At 41.2% G+C, this 12,816-nt stretch overlaps 1 protein-coding gene across 5 annotated transcripts in view; it reads right to left on the bottom strand.

Moving 5' to 3' along the window:
* itfg2 (integrin alpha FG-GAP repeat containing 2) overlaps positions 1-12,816 on the bottom strand; it is a 52,959-nt gene that overhangs the window by 27,498 nt on the left and 12,645 nt on the right. For 3 of the 5 annotated variants that reach the window (XM_062993765.1, XM_062993745.1, XM_062993755.1), the window contains exon 11: positions 12,376-12,549. In XM_062993765.1, the coding sequence (XP_062849835.1) occupies positions 12,376-12,549 (174 nt within the window). Of the gene's footprint in view, positions 1-545; positions 1,070-12,375; positions 12,550-12,816 lie in introns of those variants that run through there. The other 2 variants (XM_062993731.1, XM_062993737.1) reach the window with 1 other exon arrangement.

Below are 12,816 nucleotides of genomic sequence, written 5' to 3'. Positions count from 1 at the left end.
TCACAGAGCAACACACTTACCCATTCACTTACACCTGAAACCAGCAGTGTTGTTCAAATTCTTTTTGGAAGAGGTTTTTTGGAAGACGTTGCAGGCAGCAAACTGTGAAAAATTCACCTAATCAACAGTATTAAAATGATGTGCAATTGTGCTGTTGGTCTATCCCAGACACCATAGCCTTCATGTCCTCTGTTGCACACTGTGCATTAAACCCTTCTGTGATTACACAACCCTGTGTGGGACTGTGTAATCACACAGTGCTGATGCTAACTCCTTGTGACCACTGAAAGCACCTACAATGATTATGCAGGCATAAGAAATAGACATCAGAGCAATGGAAAAGGGTCGACTGGTTCAACGGATGTGCATCAAGAAGCAATGATCCTCACAACCCTGTAATGTCCAAATCCAAACGACCTGCTAGTTTGTCTAAAACAGGAGCGGTTCTGATATATCTACTGGTCCCCACAATAATAAATCACAGAAACATTCAAGGCCATATTTTTCAACCAATAACATAAATGTTGGATCTGATGACACTTCAGTCAAACATTTTATTGATTTATATATATTTTTTTTTTCTACAGCAGAAAACAATTCTTTTTAAATTAGCCAAAGTATATGTATGTAAGTGAATCTTCACTTTAGATCAAAATCAGAAAAACTATCCTCCCAATAAGATCCTTCTACAATGAGATCAGCTATTTTCTGGGCACAGTCTAAACAAGTGGAGTTTACATCCATATTAGACTTTGTGTACAGTTTACAAATAAATAAGTAAAAAGGGGTTGGGGGGATCTAACTGAATATCATATAAATGTTATTTTTACTGGCTGAAGTGAAAATGCTAGCGTATTGATAAAGAGAATTCATACTAAAGAAAACAGATGTTTCCTAAACATTAATTAGTGAGTGTGCTTTCCATGCCTCATATAAATGTGTATGTGTGTGTTTGTTTGAAAGAAGGGTATGGAATTGGATGGATATGAAGTGAAATGTCATTCTGACTATGTGTTTCTGTAAAGTAGATCTCCAATGAGCTTCCGAACAGCTTCTGTATCACTGGGGTCTGTCAAATAGAAACAAACACAGTTTCATATTACAGTCTATGTCCTTATATATATATATATATATATATATATATATATATATATATACAGTGTATCACAAAAGTGAGTACACCCCTCACATTTCTGCAGATATTTAAGTATATCTTTTCATGGGACAACACTGACAAAATGACACTTTGACACAATTAAAAGTAGTCTGTGTGCAGCTTATATAACAGTGTAAATTTATTCTTCCCTCAAAATAACTCAATATACAGCCATTAATGTCTAAACCACCGGCAACAAAAGTGAGTACACCCCTTAGTGAAAGTTCCTGAAGTGTCAATATTTTGTGTGGCCACCATTATTTCCCAGAACTGCCTTAACTCTCCTGGGCATGGAGTTTACCAGAGCTTCACAGGTTGCCACTGGAATGCTTTTCCACTCCTCCATGACGACATCACGAAGCTGGCGGATATTCGAGACTTTGCGCTCCTCCACCTTCCGCTTGAGGATGCCCCAAAGATGTTCTATTGGATTTAGGTCTGGAGACATGCTTGGCCAGTCCATCACCTTTACCCTCAGCCTCTTCAATAAAGCAGTGGTCGTCTTAGAGGTGTGTTTGGGGTCATTATCATGCTGGAACACTGCCCTGCGACCCAGTTTCCGGAGGGAGGGGATCATGCTCTGCTTCAGTATTTCACAGTACATATTGGAGTTCATGTGTCCCTCAATGAAATGTAACTCCCCAACACCTGCTGCACTCATGCAGCCCCAGACCATGGCATTCCCACCACCATGCTTGACTGTAGGCATGACACACTTATCTTTGTACCACACATGCTTGAGACCATCTGAACCAAACAAATTAATCTTGGTCTCATCAGACCATAGGACATGGTTCCAGTAATCCATGTCCTTTGTTGACATGTCTTCAGCAAACTGTTTGCGGGCTTTCTTGTGTAGAGACTCAGAAGAGGCTTCCTTCTGGGGTGACAGCCATGCAGACCAATTTGATGTAGTGTGCGGCGTATGGTCTGAGCACTGACAGGCTGACCCCCCACCTTTTCAATCTCTGCAGCAATGCTGACAGCACTCCTGCGCCTATCTTTCAAAGACAGCAGTTGGATGTGGCGCTGAGCACGTGCACTCAGCTTCTTTGGACGACCAACGCGAGGTCTGTTCTGAGTGGACCCTGCTCTTTTAAAATGCTGGATGATCTTGGCCACTGTGCTGCAGCTCAGTTTCAGGGTGTTGGCAATCTTCTTGTAGCCTTGGCCATCTTCATGTAGCGCAACAATTCGTCTTTTAAGATCCTCAGAGAGTTCTTTGCCATGAGGTGCCATGTTGGAACTTTCAGTGACCAGTATGAGAGAGTGTGAGAGCTGTACTACTAAATTGAACACACCTGCTCCCTATGCACACCTGAGACCTAGTAACACTAACGAGTCACATGACATTTTGGAGGGAAAATGACAAGCAGTGCTCAATTTGGACATTTAGGGGTGTAGTCTCTTAGGGGTGTACTCACTTTTGTTGCCAGTGGTTTAGACATTAATGGCTGTATATTGAGTTATTTTGAGGGAAGAATAAATTTACACTGTTATATAAGCTGCACACAGACTACTTTTCATTGTGTCAAAGTGTCATTTTGTCAGTGTTGTCCCATGAAAAGATATACTTAAATATCTGCAGAAATGTGAGGGGTGTACTCACTTTTGTGATACACTGTATATATATATATATATATATATATATATATATATATATATACTGTATATATATATTGTATATATACTGTATATATACACCGATCAGCCATAACATTAAAACCACCTCCTTGTTTCTACACTGACTGTCCATTTTATCAGCTCCACTTACCATATAGAAGCACTTTGTAGTTATACAATTACTGACTGTAGTCCATCTGTTTCTCTGCATATCTTTTTAGCCTGCTTTCACCCTGTTCTTCAATGATCAGGACCCCCACAGGGCAGGTATTATTTAAATGGTGGATGATTCTCAGCACTGCAGTGACACTGACATGGTGGTGGTGTGTTAGTGTGTGTTGTGCTGGTATGAGTGGATCAGACAAAACAGCACTGCTGGAGTTTTTAAATACCGTGTCCACTCACTGTCCACTCTATTTGACACTCCTACCTAGTTGGTCCACCTTGTAGATGTAATGTCAGAGATGATCGCTCATCTATTGCTGCTGTATGTGTTCGTCATCTTCTATACCTTCATCAGTGGTCACAGGACGCTGCCCACGGGACGCTGTTGGCTGGATATTTTTGGTGGATGAACTATTTTCAGTCCAGCAGTGACAGTGAGGTGTTTAAAAACTCCAGCAGCGCTGCTGTGTCTGATCCACTCATACCAGCACAACACACACTAACACACCACCACCATGTCAGTGTCACTGCAGTGCTGAGAATGATCCACCACCTAAATAATACTTACTCTGTAGTGGTCCTGGGAGAGTCCTGACCATTGAAGAACAGCATGAAAGGGGGCTAACAAAGCATGCAGAGAAACAGATGGACTACAATCAGTAATTGTACAACTACAAAGTGCTTTTATATGGTAAGTGGATATATATACAGTGTATCACAAAAGTGAGTACACCCCTCACATTTCTGCAGATATTTAAGTATATCTTTTCATGGGACAACACTGACAAAATGACACTTTGACACAATGAAAAGTAGTCTGTGTGCAGCTTATATAACAGTGTCAATTTATTCTTCCCTCAAAAGAACTCAATATACAGCCATTAATGTCTAAACCACCGGCAACAAAAGTGAGTACACCCCTAAGAGACTACACCCCTAAATGTCCAAATTGAGCACTGCTTGTCATTTTCCCTCCAAAATGTCATGTGATTTGTTAGTGTTACTAGGTCTCAGGTGTGCATAGGGAGCAGGTGTGTTTAATTTAGTAGTACAGCTCTCACACTCTCTCATACTGGTCACTGAAAGTTCCAACATGGCACCTCATGGCAAAGAACTCTCTAAGGATCTTAAAAGACGAATTGTTGCGCTACATGAAGATGGCAAAGGCTACAAGAAGATTGCCAACACCCTGAAACTGAGCTGCAGCACAGTGGCCAAGATCATCCAGCGTTTTAAAAGAGCAGGGTCCACTCAGAACAGACCTCGCGTTGGTCGTCCAAAGAAGCTGAGTGCACGTGCTCAGCGTCACATCCAACTGCTGTCTTTGAAAGATAGGCGCAGGAGTGCTGTCAGCATTGCTGCAGAGATTGAAAAGGTGGGGGGTCAGCCTGTCAGTGCTCAGACCATACGCCGCACACTACATCAAATTGGTCTGCAGGGCTGTCACCCCAGAAGGAAGCCTCTTCTGAAGTCTCTACACAAGAAAGCCCGCAAACAGTTTGCTGAAGACATGTCAACAAAGGACATGGATTACTGGAACCATGTCCTATGGTCTGATGAGACCAAGATTAATTTGTTTAGTTCAGATGGTCTCAAGCATGTGTGGCGGCAATCAGGTGAGGAGTACAAAGATAAGTGCGTCATGCCTACAGTCAAGCATGGTGGTGGGAATGCCATGGTCTGGGGCTGCATGGGTGCAGCAGGTGTTGGGGAGTTACATTTCATTGAGGGACACATGAACTCCAATATGTACTGTGAAATACTGAAGCAGAGCATGATCCCCTCCCTCCGGAAACTGGGTCGCAGGGCAGTGTTCCAGCATGATAATGACCCCAAACACACCTCTAAGACGACCACTGCTTTATTGAAGAGGCTGAGGGTAAAGGTGATGGACTGGCCAAGCATGTCTCCAGACCTAAACCCAATAGAACATCTTTGGGGCATCCTCAAGCGGAAGGTGGAGGAGCGCAAAGTCTCGAATATCCGCCAGCTCCGTGATGTCGTCATGGAGGAGTGGAAAAGCATTCCAGTGGCAACCTGTGAAGCTCTGGTAAACTCCATGCCCAGGAGAGTTAAGGCAGTTCTGGGAAATAATGGTGGCCACACAAAATATTGACACTTCAGGAACTTTCACTAAGGGGTGTACTCACTTTTGTTGCCGGTGGTTTAGACATTAATGGCTGTATATTGAGTTATTTTGAGGGAAGAATAAATTTACACTGTTATATAAGCTGCACACAGACTACTTTTCATTGTGTCAAAGTGTCATTTTGTCAGTGTTGTCCCATGAAAAGATATACTTAAATATCTGCAGAAATGTGAGGGGTGTACTCACTTTTGTGATACACTGTATATATATATATACAGTGTATCACAAAAGTGAGTACACCCCTCACATTTCTGCAGATATTTAAGTATATCTTTTCATGGGACAACACTGACAAAATGACACTTTGACACAATGACAAGTAGTCTGTGTGCAGCTTATATAACAGTATACATTTATTCTTCCCTCAAAATAACTCAATATACAGCCATTAATGTCTAAACCACCGGCAACAAAAGTGAGTACACCCCTTAGTGAAAGTTCCTAAAGTGTCAATATTTTGTGTGGCCACCATTATTTCCCAGAACTGCCTTAACTCTCCTGGGCATGGAGTTTACCAGAGCTTCGCAGGTTGCCACTGAAATGCTTTTCCACTCCTCCATGACGACATCACGGAGCTGGCGGATATTCGAGACTTTGCGCTCCTCCACCTTCCGCTTGAGGATGCCCCAAAGATGTTCTATTGGGTTTAGGTCTGGAGACATGCTTGGCCAGTCCATCACCTTTACCCTCAGCCTCTTCAATAAAGCAGTGGTCGTCTTATAGGTGTGTTTGGGGTCATTATCATGCTGGAACACTGCCCTGCGACCCAGTTTCCGGAGGGAGGGGATCATGCTCTGCTTCAGTATTTCACAGTACATATTGGAGTTCATGTGTCCCTCAATGAAATGTAACTCCCCAACACCTGCTGCACTCATGCAGCCCCACACCATGGCATTCCCACCACCATGCTTGACTGTAGGCATGACACACTTATCTTTGTACTCCTCACCTGATTGCCGCCACACATGCTTGAGACCATCTGAACCAAACAAATTAATCTTGGTCTCATCAGACCATAGGACATGGTTCCAGTAATCCATGTCCTTTGTTGACATGTCTTCAGCAAACTGTTTGCGGGCTTTCTTGTGTAGAGACTTCAGAAGAGGCTTCCTTCTGGGGTGACAGCCATGCAGACCAATTTGATGTAGTGTGCGGCGTATGGTCTGAGCACTGACAGGCTGACCCCCCACCTTTTCAATCTCTGCAGCAATGCTGACAGCACTCCTGCGCCTATCTTTCAAAGACAGCAGTTGGATGTGACGCTGAGCACGTGCACTCAGCTTCTTTGGACGACCAACGCGAGGTCTGTTCTGAGTGGACCCTGCTCTTTTAAAACGCTGGATGATCTTGGCCACTGTGCTGCAGCTCAGTTTCAGGGTGTTGGCAATCTTCTTGTAGCCATGGCCATCTTCATGTAGCGCAACAATTCGTCTTTTAAGATCCTCAGAGAGTTCTTTGCCATGAGGTGCCATGTTGGAACTTTCAGTGACCAGTATGAGAGAGTGTGAGAGCTGTACTACTAAATTGAACACACCTGCTCCCTATGCACACCTGAGACCTAGTAACACTAACAAATCACATGACATTTTGGAGGGAAAATGACAAGCAGTGCTCAATTTGGACATTTAGGGGTGTAGTCTCTTAGGGGTGTACTCACTTTTGTTGCCGGTGGTTTAGACAATAATGGCTGTATATTGAGTTATTTTGAGGGAAGAATAAATTTACACTGTTATATAAGCTGCACACAGACTACTTTTCATTGTGTCAAAGTGTCATTTTGTCAGTGTTGTCCCATGAAAAGATATACTTAAATATCTGCAGAAATGTGAGGGGTGTACTCACTTTTGTGATACACTGTATATATATATATATATATATATATATATACTGTATATATATATACAGCATTTGCCTTTTACTTTCATATATACTATTTCAAACAATAAGCACATGGTCAGGTGTCCACATACTTTTAGCGATATAGTGTGCACTCACACTATCAGGCACTGAAATTTTATATTTGATTATTTTCTGAAAACTAAGTACCGCTCATCTCCTTAGAGCAAATGAAACAGAGAAGCACAGAAGGTCTGTTTGGCTCTCTTGTACAGTGAGTGGGTGAAGGAAACACACTACCAGATGGGGGAAAAACAATTACTTACAAATTCACACACACTCAGAATGGACAAATCAGACCCAGTTCCTACTCCTTTACCTTTACGCACCTTATCTCACTGAGTATATTTTTCAAGAATACATATGTATAGACTCTACATCAATCCCTTCATTTATCTCTAATCAAGCTCTATAAAAGCATGCTGAGGTGGCACAACAGGGCTCTGGACTTAAATTATTAACAAAAGCAGCAGGAAGAAACTCTCTGCATCAGCCGTTTCTGAGTGCACAGCAACAACCCTGGTCATGATTAAGCCATTCAGTAGGTGGCCAATTTAGTTCGAAATTATTACATAAGTGATGGCACAGACATCAAATGTGTGTGGCAAATCACCTTAGATAAAAGTGCATCCAACTTAATCCTTCACTAGATGCTGATGTTAAATATGAAAGTAAACATTAACTTAACTAATTCATTGCTTCAGCGGTTCTTTAGTCGTTTACTCTGAAATCACTACCCTAACCCTTTTCCTCTTAAAGTAAACCATTTATGCCCCAGGAACAATATTCTGACCTCCTTTACTTATAAAACAGCACACACACACCAACAGTGCTGCGGCCATGTTAATATTCTACTTGGTAGAATATTAATAACCCCATTCCCAGAAAATTTGGGACATTTTAAAATGATGAATTAATATCTGCAAGAAGCTCAAAAAAATTAATGGTTTGGGAACTGAGGACACTAATTGTTGCAGTTAGTTTGCATGATACAAGACTTCTGCTCAACAGTCTTTGGTTGACATTGTCTGATTCTCCTCTTTAGGATGTGCCATACATTTTCAACTGGAGCCACATCAGAACAACAGGCAGTAATGTAACCCTGATGGCAGCATATGTCTCTTCAAAATCCCAATATACACCAACCAGGCGTAACATTATGACCACTGACAGGTGAAGTGAATAACACTGATTATCTCTTCATCACGGCACCTGTTAGTGGGTGGGATATATTAGGCAGCAAGTGAACATTTTATCCTCAAAGTTGATGTGTTAGAAGCAGGAAAAATGGGCGAGCGTAAGAATTTGAGTGAGTTTGACAGGGGCCAAATTGTGATGGCTAGGCGACTGGGTCAGAGCATCTCCAAAACTGCAGTTCTTGTGGTGTGTTCCCGGTCTGCAGTGGTCAGTTTCTATCAAGAGTGGTCCAAGAAAATAGCAGTGGTAAACCGACGACAGGGTCATGGGTGGCCAGAGCTCATTGATGCACACGGGGAGTGAAGGCTGGCCTGTGTGGCAACAGACGAGCTACTGTAGCTCAAAATGCTGGTTCTGATAGAAAGGTGTCAGAATACACAGTGCATCACAGTTTGTTGTGTATGGGGCAGCAAAAGGGGGACCAACACAATATTAGAAAGATGGTCATAATGTTATACCTTACTGGTGTATGCTACATGCACTCATCCACCCTCATGCTACGACAGGCATTGGCTTATGCTTATTTCGTTATTAACCTACTGGTTGGTCTTTTCCAGCTTTAGCTCCGAGAAATCTGTGACTATTCTACCTGAAAACAAGCTGGAACCTGGCTGGACTCATCTAACCACAGCAAACCTTCCCACTGTTATTCAGAACATCTGAGATGATCTAGGGCCCAGAGAACTTGGTAGTGTTTCAGCATAGAATTGATATATTGATGGCTTTGTCTTTGCATAACAAGTTTCAGTGTGAGTCGGTGCAAGGTGCAGATGGATGGAATAGAGCAAAGAGAAGGTTGTCCTTTAGAATTTTCACCCAGTCCTGCTTAGATGGGCATCATCTGGGTGAAAAAAAATCTCAGCACTCCCAAAGTAGAATAAAATTGTCAAAATAATTTTGAGCTTCAAGGCTGCAGATTCTGCTCAGCCATGTGTTGAGGCTGAGCAGTCGTGAATGTGCACAGTGATGAACTTTTGAGCTGTTAGCTTCTCAAGTGTATTGAAATGGCTCAGTAAAGTTGTTTCTTGTGAACTTCTGCCTCTTCTCTGCGAATGTCATTTTTGCCCACATGCAGAACAATCCTGTCAATCACCTGGTGCTGGGAGAGAATGTTGGGAAGCTCCTCGTTTAATTCCGGGACAGTTGCATTCGGAAGACACTGATCTGTTGCCTACTTTCCTGGTGGTGGAGTCACCAATGATCCGAGTGCTCAGTCAGAGGAAAGCCACTGCTTGTTAGTCCTTGTGTTTTTGCTAGCCCACTTTGAGCCCCTTTTAATAGTCAGCTTCCTTGGTTTTGTTTCCTTGTTGTTACCACTGGGAATACCCTCAATCAGATTTATTAGTTGTCTCAGCATTTGGACCAGTTTCAGCTGCACTATTGCCCTTTTTCCCAAAGGGTATAGCAATGCTACAATTAAGAGCAGCATTAGCTTTCCAAGATCATGATAAACAGTCCTGTTGCTTTTGGCTTTGCTCCAAGCTTGTGTCACTGGCTTATTTTATATTGCTCAGTTCTGTTTACCAGTTTTGACTAAGTTCAGTCAAGCTTTGGGAAATCTGTTGAGCCTTCTAGTCTTAGCTTAGCTTGTTGTGCTGTTCGTTAGCTTCTGTTGACTTAACCTCAAGACAGTGGAATAGCACTGTCACCTTTTAGTGAGAAGGTGAAGGTGAAGCAGTCCAGGTCCTTTCTGTGTGGAGTTTGCATGCTCTCCCCATGTCTGTGGGAGTTTCCTCAGGGAGCTTCAGTTTGCTCCCACAGTCCAAAACATGTCAGTTAGGAATCGAAGATACAAAACTGGCAAAAACTGTTTGACAATGAACTTAAACTTATGAATCATGTGTAGCTTGTAACTACCTGTCCTGTCATTAATGTAACCAAAGTGTAAAACATCACGTTAAAATCCTAATAAATAAATACATGTTGTATTTTTGTCTCTAGAACAGTGATTTTCCGCAAGAGCCTGTAACAGTTGGTGCAGCACAAAGAGTCCGCTGTAGTAGGAGGGACTCTGGTAGTCTTGAGTCCTGTGCCTGAGTTCAAGCGTTATAACTGGCTTGTGGACAAATATGATAAAAGTGTCCGGTTTGATATAATTCTATAATTCTCTGCCTCTCCAACAGATCTATCAACAGATTGAGCTCTATAGCTAAGAAATAAGAGAAAAGAATTGCTGTGAAAATTCGACTGATGTCATCCTGATTTTCTGAATAACCATTCAACATTACAATCATCCAGGTTTACACCCTAACAGAAAGAGTCCACATACTATTATAAAATCTACTTCACATCACATGCCAGCAAAATGATGCTGAAGATTATTCAGTATTACAGACTAGAGCCTTTAATTGCAAGAGAACTGTCAGGTGTGCAAGCAGGATTCACAAAAGGCAGAGGAACGAGAGGTATAATCACAGATGGTACATTATAGAATAAGCCAAGGATTTCAAAAAGGAAAACATGTGCTTTATTGATTACAGCAAAGCTTTCGACTGTGTAGACCACACAAAATTATGGAATGTCCTCAGCAAGGTGGAAATACCAGAGCATATCACTGTTCTGTTGAGGAATCGTTACACTCATCAACAAGCCAGGGCCATGAGAGAAAATTGATATACAGAATGCTGCTTTCTGTCACTTTTTAATATAAAAAAGTCAAAAGTCATGACAACAGGAAAGACCAACAACTTTACCATTGATGGAGATTGAGGGTCTGTCTGAAAACCTAGTAAGCTCTCTAAATAGACAGCATTTTACGTCATCCTACATGCGCTCCCGAGATTTGAATTCTTAGATGTCTTAAAATGCTGCCTAGAAAGGTGCCTTATTTCAAAGCTTTAATTGGACTAAATGCTTTCTTAGTGGTTAAGGCAACTTTTCTCACAAAAAATCACAAATATGGTGGATAAGTTCTTTTCAAATGTAAATAAACTCTCATTTATTTGTAATCTGTATAAAGGTAAACAAGTGTCATTTATTTGCAAAATCAGTCTTGTCAGTGACAATTTAACCATTTTCGGTACACAGAGGGAGATGTCAGCTGGCATGTTAGCAGGTTGTGTCCGCATTGTTTTGAATGCCCTGAGGCTAACGAAACTGTATATTAAGGTGAAAGGTGTATTAAGCAAAACTGCAGTGATGTAATTACCGTAATCGCTAAGTAGTGTGTCTAAATAATCTGCCTAATAATTAAATGTCTTATTAGAATCCTCATAACCTTGTGAACTGATGAACCTTGTGTAATAAGTAACTACCGTTCTTGTCATGAATGTAACCAAATTGTAAAACATGACGTTAAAATCCTAATATACAAACAAACAACCAACCTAGGCAGCTTCCTCAGTAGGAAGTAGGCAGCAAGGCAGCTCACTAGGTTTTCGGACAGACTTGATGTCAAAGCTTTTGCCAACTTGAATAAATTATTAACAACAAATGATGTAGCTGTCAGAAATACTAATACTTGGCAGAACAAGAATTAAGGAACAAGAAAAGATCTTAAGATGTAAAGATTTGTCTCTCTAAACATCAGAGCCTTTCAGACTATGGTCTACTCTGTGGTTCTTTATGGAAGTGAAAGCTGGACACTAAAAAATAGGGATGGCAAGAATATTGATGTGTTTGAGCTTTAGAGCTTTAGTACTCTTGAGTGTACCAAGGGACGAATGGATTCTCAACTAAATTCAATCTCTTCCTAGAAGCCCAAATAACCAAACTGAAGCTGTCATATTTTGGACACATTATGAGCAGCACCAATTATTTGGTAAGTAGAATAATGTCTGAAAGAGTTGAAGGTAAAAGAGGAAAAGGACAGCCAACAACAACATGGATGGGTGGATATTTGTTTGTTTAATAGGATTTTAACGTCATGTTTTACACTTTGGTTACATTAATGACAGGATATCAGGTTACACATGATTCATTAGTTCTAGTTCTAAATCAACTTGACAGCTAACAACAGATAACTTTAAGATAAGAGATGATTTTAAATAGTAGCAACACCATCAACCTCTACTGGAAAAAGTAAATTTCCTATTTAATTTTCCCATTTAACTGAGATGTACCATTTTAAAACAGTTACACTGAAATGCCTCTTTTTAAAAAAAAAAAAATTAGTAGTATTTAATATGCCAAATTTTAATTAATTCAGTTCAGGCACATATACACACATGCATCCATACACACTACTTACCCACTCCCAGTTTGCCCAGCAGATCAGTATATTTGGGCTTCACCTCCAGCACTTTCTGCAGGCTAGTGGGCTGCATGCACTCCAGCTCAACCCTCCAGTACACATAGATCTTGTGGCTGAAACTCACATACACCAGACATGGGGTGTTCCTGCCCTCCTTACATGCATATTGTCCTGTAGTGGTACAGAATTTCAGTCATTCAGAATTCTACAGTCAAAGCTGTATAATAATATTTATTATCTCCAGTGTATGGAGAGAGGAAACTTAAACTTAGGGGACTAAGGTATCTTGGACTAATTGAGAAGACAAATCTTGCACTTTTACTATGAGGATGTTTTCGACAACATTATTTATGAAATCAGTAAGAAATCATGTTTTCCAGGACTGTCATGGTACAGTGGGGCCAAAAAGTATTTAGTCAGCCACTGATTGTGCAAGTT

Source organism: Trichomycterus rosablanca, chromosome 1 (genome assembly GCF_030014385.1).
Source record: "Trichomycterus rosablanca isolate fTriRos1 chromosome 1, fTriRos1.hap1, whole genome shotgun sequence".
In the NCBI taxonomy this organism is placed as follows: Eukaryota; Metazoa; Chordata; class Actinopteri; order Siluriformes; family Trichomycteridae; genus Trichomycterus; species Trichomycterus rosablanca.
This window is presented reverse-complemented; position numbering and strand designations above follow the sequence as displayed.